Below are 8,474 nucleotides of genomic sequence, written 5' to 3'. Positions count from 1 at the left end.
GCTGCTGCCTCTTGCTTGCGTCATCAGAAAGCGCTTCCTACTGAAAGCAGACAAGAAGTAAACTGACCTTCTCTCTGGCCTCGTCTCTCGTCCCTGAGCCTGACGAGGAGGACCTTGAATGTTTTTCACAAGCGATATTTGATTTTTTCCCCGCTTGTTTTTATATACAAGCAAGGAGCCATGCCAACGACGCTTGAAATCCCCTCACTGCAGGAGCTGAAGGTGGATGAGGTGAGCAACAGTGACTGTTTAGCTACGATAGGACATGCTCGCTAACTAGCATGCTAACCAGGTAGCTTCGGTCGGACTCAGTGCTTGTTAATGCTGCCACTTGGATATCTTCAAAAGTTGACAGTGGTGCTATTCAGACAAAAATATTAGTTTAAATATCTCTTTATAAAATCACTTCGTGCACGTGATGATGTTTTGTCCTAAAGAATGATATTCGTGGTCATATTAGCCAGTGTTAGCGTTGACTTTGTCCTATTAGAGTTTCACTGCATCTGTGACATTTACATTATTTATTAAAATTACCCATGAAAGGGGAATAATCCTTAAAGGTATTTCCAAATGGTTCATTGCTACTTAGTATAATCAGCTATGTCATTTGCCAAGAAAATCTTAACCTTGGAAATCAACGATCACTGTCGGTGTGTAACTGACCTGCACTTAGTAATATACGAGATAGAAGTACTTAAAAAAAAAAAGAGAAAAAAAAGTAATTCAGAAATCATATGTCCTTAAAACTTAACATATATTTAAAACACTTTCTATTTCCATTATTGCTATTTTATGTCAACTTTTCAACTGTTTTCATCCTTGGAGTACTCAAATTATTTAAATTACATGTAAAAAACAAACAAACAAAAACATACTTACTTGTGGATGAGAAATACAAACTAGATCCCAATAAATACAAAAACCCAAATAGATTTTATATGGGATAACATAACAAATATTGGCAACAGAAAAAAAAAAGAAAAATCAAAGTTCTGTTTTGGTCTGGTTTGTAAATGTTTTTCAACATTGCACTTTGCATGATAGGGTCATTGTAAGTACATAAAGTATTTATGTATATATTTGTCAATAAAGTTACCAGAGCATGACAATTCTTTTAGGCATGATATGACTTTATAAAATATCTCAGTATTTGTAAATGAAGACAACAACTCAACTGCCAACACATCTGGGTCTACATTGCAGTAACTACTTGATCCGGGATTAACTTGGTCATGGTTTCATCATGCTGGTGATTTTCTGGTTCTCAGAATCCATTTAAGATAATTTAGTCATCCAAGATGCATTTTCATCTCACGGAGAATGCATATTTGTGTTTGTATCTTAAATGATTATCAGCTGAAGGGATAAGAGGAAGATAGGAGGAAGTTTTCATTCTTTTTGATTATGTGCAAAAATATTCCACTATGTTAGAGAAGTTCATTAAAACAGGAAAATATGTCATAATGACTGCTCTAAGATAATATAGCTTAAAAACCAGCATACAATTTAGTCAAAATAGTCTTGAAGACAAAATAGAATCAGAAACATATGAGAATTATAAAATAAAACAAAAATAAACTAGATAGAAAATTAACCAGTTGTCTAAGTCAGCTAATGTTATTTTTACCAAATAAACCTGTTTCTCCATAGATTTAACCATACAAATATGCTTTTGGAATAACTTCTTCATTAATGCACATATGACAAAAAAAATCTTGTCTTTGAAGATAGATAGTTCAGTATCATGCTGTGTGTCCTGTTATTATATAAAACCATTTGGTAGTACAGGTATTTGTCATACACCATCTGCTTAGACAGACAACTCTTGAAAGAATAATCTAAATGAAAATAAAGAAACAACATCAAAAGATGCATAAAAATCTCACTCAATTTAGCTCATTATCCATAGTTGGCCAAAGCCAAATAAAAGTTCAATTTTTTGAGGGAGTTTACGATATTCCTAATCACATACTTAATGTTTAATTAAATTTGATGGGAATGAAGAGAATAACTTTGTCCCTGCATGCCTTAATAGAATACTTTGAGGAATAAACTGCCAATTCTTAAATAAATGTGTAGTTGTGTCTGTCATGACCTTTTTAAAAAAAAAAAAAAAAAAAAAAAAAAGACTAAGAAAGTTAGTTTTACTTAATTTTTTTCTTAATTAAGTTATCAATGTTTTTGTCTCTTCATCTTTCCAGATAAAAGTATCATCTTCAGTGTTGAAGGCTGCTGCCCACCATTATGGCTCCCAGTGTGACAAACCTAATAAGGAGTTCATGCTCTGCCGCTGGGAGGAGAAGGACCCCAGGAAGTGTGTAGAAGAGGGGAGAAAAGTCAACGAGTGTGCACTTAACTTCTTCAGGTACTTTGATTAGTATATTTCTGGTTCCATGTGGTCCTGGTAGAAAATGTATTGTAGTAATTGAATACAATGATTGTATAAAGATTCTGAAAAACGAAACAAACAAAAAAATACCAAAAAACAAAAAGCTGACTGAGAACTGTTATGATGGATTCATGCATAAACAGAAATGAACAGATGTGTTTTTGAAGTAAATGTGCATCTTTCTTGTTATAGAGTTGTGTGTGTTGGTATTAAGTTTCCTTGTCCTTTAGCTTATAGAAAAACATATTCACCTAATAATTGACAAAATAAGTGATATCCTGTTGATTCAACAGAGTAATTACACTTTTAGAGCTAAAGGTTGCTACACTGTTGTCATCTGCAAAACTGAACGGGGTGCTTGTGGTCAAAGAATGATTGAAAGTGTGGATGAACTCTAGAGCCAGCAGAGTACAGACTTTGAAAGTCCATGTGAAACTAAGGTCAGAAGAGGCTTGTGGTCAGAAGCTGTTGTATTTCTTACTTGGTGATGGACATGCGGGTAGAAATTGTGGTCTGAGGTTGCAAATTCTGCTGCTGGACAGTTGTTCTTCCACAGTTTGAAGTCGTTATGTATACACAGAAGATTTCAGAAGTTTCCTGTTCTGTGTCTTGTCCTGCTGTTAAGCTTTTCAGTTCATGAAGGGATGTAGGGGATCCTGTTAAAATAATGAAGAAAACTTCCTGACCGAGGAGAGTGATTTGTAATTTAAAACTAGTGCTGCAGGAGTTGAGGAGAAAAAGCTGGGATACTTATGGTTTCTGTGCATATTCTGGGGTGGTGGTGAGCAGCTAGATTATTTAGAGGCTCTGGTCCAGACTAAAGTAAATGTTAATAACAGTCGTTCTCCATTAATTTCCATGCTGTATTTATTCTGGATGGCCTGCGGTGACGAGTAAGAATTAGTATTTCAATGAAACTTGTACTGCTCATCAATTTGTCTGCAATATATTAAATGATTTCTGACTAAAAGTAGTTCACAAGGTGTTCTTAATATTTTAAAGATTGACTTGAGGACGGCCATATGTGAATGTCATCACACACGCAAGTGAAACGAAAAGCTTAGATTGTCTTTAATATCCACATTTTATGCTGAGTTTATGCTCCATGTGTTCTTAAATTTGGATTTCACTGAAAACAAAATTGTCCACATAAGATTTTGAGTAATTTCTTTAATGACTTAGACTCTAAGATATTTCAATGCATCTGGAAAAAATATTTTCCATTGTATGAATGTTATCTTTTAGAAAATCAGGCATACATTTGTACATGTTTTGGTTCATTTGGTATAAAAAAATACAATATTGTTGCAAAAAACTTTACTGACAGTGATTTTTTAAATAATTATATGTAACAGATTTGTGCTCATAGTGACTTAATTTAAGTGAGCTTTACTTTTAACTGGCAATGCCCGTGCCATTGGTTTGTAAATAAAGACAAAATGAGAGTTTTTTTTTTCTCAATAAAATGAAATACAAAAAAAATAACAACAATGACTAAAAAACTGGATTTACTCCTTTAGTTCTGGTCCTGGATAAGTTCCCATGAAGCCTGTTTGCCCAAAAAACGTTGAGAAAGGCGTCTGGCATTTTTCACTCCTAAATGCTGCATCTGTGTTTACTAAAAGTTGTGGTCTAAGCTCTGTCCTGATACCTGTGTAATAACTAAGGAGCCTGTGTGAGCGTGTATTAAAGGACTCATGTTTTTGTCCTCTTAGAAAAATGACAGGAGTGCCAGCAATTATTATAATGGGAACAGATTTGAGAAAAGTTTAATTGCACCAGAGGCCTGGATTGATTATCTGCTGTGTCTGACAACTGCCAGCCGTATTTAAGTCTGATTGAGCCGTCTGTCTGCATGTGCCTCTCAGGCAAATCAAGGGGAACTGTGCCGAGTCCTTCACAGAGTACTGGACCTGTCTGGATTATTCCAACTTGGCAGAACTGCGTCACTGCCGTAAACAGCAGCAAGCTTTCGACAGCTGCGTCCTTGATAAACTGGGCTGGGAGAGACCTGAACTGGGAGAGCTATCTAAGGTGAGACCTTTGAGGCTCTGACTGTGCATTTAGATTGTGAGCAGCTTGGTTGATGGGCTCTATTCTTACTGATTGTGGGCTATGCAAAAGGCTCTGATTGCATCTGCACAATGCTCTCATTCTGTTACACTTCTGAACAGACAAATAATATGTTTTATGGAGCGCCCCCACCACCACCACCAAAAACTTGAATTTTTAAGTGGCTTGCATAACTCTTGTGAGCCCCAATTTGGCACCCACAATCAAGACTAGGCCAAAAGCTCATCATGTCAACAGATATTTTTTTCAAAAAAATTTCATTTGGTGTTTCTATTTTGTTTATTTATGATGATCTACATAAGAGCTGTTGTGTTTATAGACAATATAAAGTAGTGAAACAAAAATACTTTACATTGCACTGCTCTGACTTTACATTGCTATAAAAAGTCTCTACTAGGTTTTTTCCCCATGATGTTCAAACATGAAAATATTTTTAATACCAGTCAGCTTTACAGATAATTATGTGGCTTCATTTTGGCTGGCTATATAGAGAGGAGAACTGAGTTGGTTTCTAGGAACACTCTAGGTACAGATTTCCTACAAAACAGACAGACAAAAAAAAACCACCCATTAATCTTTTAACACATGTAATTGGTTAAACTAGTGAATATAAAACCGAAGCCACCTGCTATCTTAGTTTGTCTAATTGCGTTTTCACATCAGCATTACAGACTTCATTGTATCACAATGAAAGAATCAGGTTTGCAGTGTGTCCAGTTGATTTCAGCATTTTAGATTTGACCTGTGGACATGTGATATTTTGTCTGTCAGTTTGCTGTTGGATCTAATGTTTGTTGGATTCTCCTTCAACTTTCTCACTTGGCCTAATGATTGTGCTACAGTTTAGTATTCTTGGATTTTGATGGTGGTTACTTTACTTTCCACAAATGAATGTTGTGTTATTCAGTCTCAGTTTCCTGTACCTGCTCGACACAAATAAAAACTTCTCAAAGAAATATAAGATGGAAAATTCTCTAAACACGTGTCTCATAAGAGATAATAAAATTAGAGTGATCGCATTATATGAACATTAATAATCAAATTGAAGCCAACATTCAGTCAGTATCCTGTTCATTTACAGTCATTAAAACACAACTATGTTGCACATTTTCCTACAATGTATTCCTTAAGAATATTCTCTCTTCTAAATTGAGCACATCCTCCCAAACATCTTTGCAGGATGACAATATCTGTTTGTTCACACTGTATGTCTGACAAGTTACCACTTGCATGTTCCTTTATTTCCATAGGTGACCAAAGTGTCAACTTCACGACCCCTCCCAGAGAACCCCTACCATTCTAGACCTCGTCCTGAGCCCAACCCAGTCATCGAGGGTAAACTGGAACCTGCCAAGCATGGCAGCAGGTTATTCTTCTGGAACTGGTGACACAGTTTCGAAACAACAACAAAAACAAAATTAAAATAAGTTAGTTACCCTCCAAAGCCATGGCCTCTGTCCAAAACCCGACAGTTTATTTGGGAGCATTGATACATCTGTTATACGTTTTATCTTTCAGGTGCAGCTAGAAAGCATAGACAATGCTGGTTTTTGCACAGTTATCAATGGATTTGGTTGAATTTGGACAGAGCTCATGACTGAACAGTGTTTTTTTTTCCAACAGCTGTACCTGCAACTTTGTCAAACAGTTTGATTAAGGAAAGAAAAGATGGATGATTGTGACGATATAGTCCATGAATTCATACACCTTTCCTGACCATTTCTGTAAATGTCATAAGTGAGCAAAAGCAGCATGCTCTTATTGTTGTCCAATAATAAAAATCTAAATTATAATACTTGATGTGACTTTTTATTTAAATTTATTTATTCCAACATCCTTCAATGGGGTCAACGTTTTAAACAGCAGGTATTGAAAGCTGCATTTACACATCTGTGTTCTGTCTGCCTTGTCAGACTGATGCAACGTGAGGTTGAAGGTCAAGGCTCAGGGTCACTACCTGCAGCCAGCGAGAGCTGCTTCTGCTTCCTTCTTTTCTCTCAGCTCGCTTCCTCCTGCTGACCTGGACTGGAGGAAGACCAGGGGGGTACAGTGCAGAGATTCACAGCAAAATACCTTATTGATGCAGGCACATGTGTGTGTGTGCAAGCAGACATGCTTTGATAACCTTGGATGGAAGGATATGTGAAGCCAAGTCAAAGATGTAGTGGACTGTGGAACACGAAGGACTCTGAAAATGCATAGACTTGGTTCAACATCAGAGGTGATCTACAACATAATGAGGGAAATCTGTTAAAGACAATTTATTATAAAAGCTTAGCTTTGTCAGCACACATCAGCTTTTTCTTTTCTTTTTTTGGAAAATATACTCCTACAATTCATTTGATTTGCTCCATCACAAATGTCAAGCGAGACGAGTCTTAAACCCTCACCATGTGGTTAATTTCAGTGGGGACCAATAGTACAGCAAGATTTGACAGCTTTCACATACTCAGCAGCAGAGATGTGGCCCAAGGGGTTTTGTACATGATTTATAGTACATGTATATATTTTTTTTAGAGCCCCAAAAAAACCACAGGGGCTTAGAAGTTTGACGGCTATCTGCTGACAGCATTCAGAGTATGTAAAATTTGCACAAGCTTGTTCTGTTTTTGCTTTTTCTAGATGAAGCGTTGATATAGCGGCTGGTTGTGACTGTTTTCTGTGCCGCATGTTCAACATTTTTCCCACAAGTTTCCTTTTATTGTGCAGACAGCAAGTTCAGCAGAGCAAAGTCACAACCAATTTCCAAAAACAAACCCTGTATTTAAGCAGCATGTATTTATGCAGACACGAGTGAGCATGTCTCCCATGTTTCTACAGGGCGGCACTGGCGGTAGTTTCAGAAATCCCCTCTCAAGGTGTGGTCTGAATCTGCGGCTTGCACAGGAAATGTTTGATAGACCCTCTTCTGACCTGGACAGAGGGACAAAGAGAGGAGGGGAAAAAGAGATGTGGAGAGGAAAGGAGGTGTGGACAGAGGGGAACATGAAGGATGAAAGGGGTGAATGGTAGGCAGGAGGTGGCAAGTAAGAAAATAGGGAGATTGCAACAAAGGAAAAGGTGGAGAAATGGAACAAAAGTAGAAAACTGTAAAGAAGAAATGTTTGGAGTATGGCATGGAATCAAGGAAAAATAGTAAACAAAAAGCAAAGTGGGGTGTGAGATAAAGCAAGGTAATGTAAGAGGACAGACAGATGGATAAGAGTGGGGGCTCTGAGGTTGTCCAGTGGCTGGCGGTGAGGCCCTGGGGCTCGTGGCAGGCCCGTCTCCATGCGACTTGCAGGAAGCAGAGGGTCATCGTTGTTTGACACGGCCCCGCCACAGGAAACGGGCTCGAGCAGAGGAAAGAAATACAATACAGAGCTTTCATAGAGCTACAGCCCGCCTGGGAGACCAATGCGCTAAAATACTCAAACAACCTGGCCTGTTCATAACACACGACTGTCAATATTCCCATTGTTCAGTATCAGCTTTGACTAAATATAATGAATGTTTGAAGTGCTGTTGAGCACCAGAAGTAATGGCTGGAAGGGATTTTTCTTTTTCAATGGGCTACCAATGAAATGCAAGATTTAGTTGAAAGAGGACAAAGATTTAATCTCCAAAGCAAATTTGTGATGCGTCTAACACAAAGCTAGATGAATCAAGTACTTTTCAGACTTTAAAAACAGTTTTAATTTACAGACACGTCTCAAATTTATCGCTTATGTCTGGATCATTGCAACAACATTAGTCCTGAGACATCTGCGGCATCAGTGCCATTAAGAGCCCTGAACATGTGGGTGCACTTTAATGGACAAACTCTGAAATGTAGGTGTGTTTGATTTGTTTATGTTGCTGCCTCTCTCTTTGCCATACAGCTCTGATCTTTCAGACAGTGCACATCATCAAGTGTTTCTCTTATGTACCCCCCACATGCTGGACAAGTTGGCTTTGAACTGCCATGCAGGTTGTAGCATAAAACACATGTCACCCAGGTCACAAGTACCACCACTACATCCACATGAACATT

General features: G+C 37.6%; 1 protein-coding gene across 1 annotated transcript; it reads left to right on the top strand.

Moving 5' to 3' along the window:
- Positions 1–39: 39 nt before the first annotated feature.
- On the top strand, positions 40–6,249 carry ndufa8 (NADH:ubiquinone oxidoreductase subunit A8). The gene is made up of 4 exons (XM_079257242.1): positions 40–231; positions 2,202–2,365; positions 4,258–4,423; positions 5,713–6,249. Exons 1-4 carry the CDS (start codon positions 181–183, stop codon positions 5,848–5,850), a joined length of 519 nt encoding a protein of 172 aa, XP_079113368.1. The 5' UTR covers positions 40–180; the 3' UTR covers positions 5,851–6,249.
- Positions 6,250–8,474: the final 2,225 nt, after the last annotated feature.

Source organism: Telmatherina bonti (genome assembly GCF_933228915.1).
Source record: "Telmatherina bonti genome assembly, chromosome: 17".
Classification (NCBI taxonomy): domain Eukaryota; kingdom Metazoa; phylum Chordata; class Actinopteri; order Atheriniformes; family Telmatherinidae; genus Telmatherina; species Telmatherina bonti.
Note: the sequence above shows the minus strand (reverse complement) of the source record. Positions and strands in the feature narration are given on the sequence as shown.

What these genes read in the sequence shown, in the direction of transcription:
- ndufa8 (XM_079257242.1), top strand. Translation starts at nt 181, where the DNA reads ATGCCAACGACGCTTGAAATCCCCTCACTGCAGGAGCTGAAGGTGGAT. An exon ending in TGTGCACTTAACTTCTTCAG is followed by an intron (nt 2,366 to 4,257) that starts GTACTTTGATTA and finishes TGTGCCTCTCAG; the next exon opens with GCAAATCAAGGGGAACTGTG. An exon ending in AACTGGGAGAGCTATCTAAG is followed by an intron (nt 4,424 to 5,712) that starts GTGAGACCTTTG and finishes TTATTTCCATAG; the next exon opens with GTGACCAAAGTGTCAACTTC.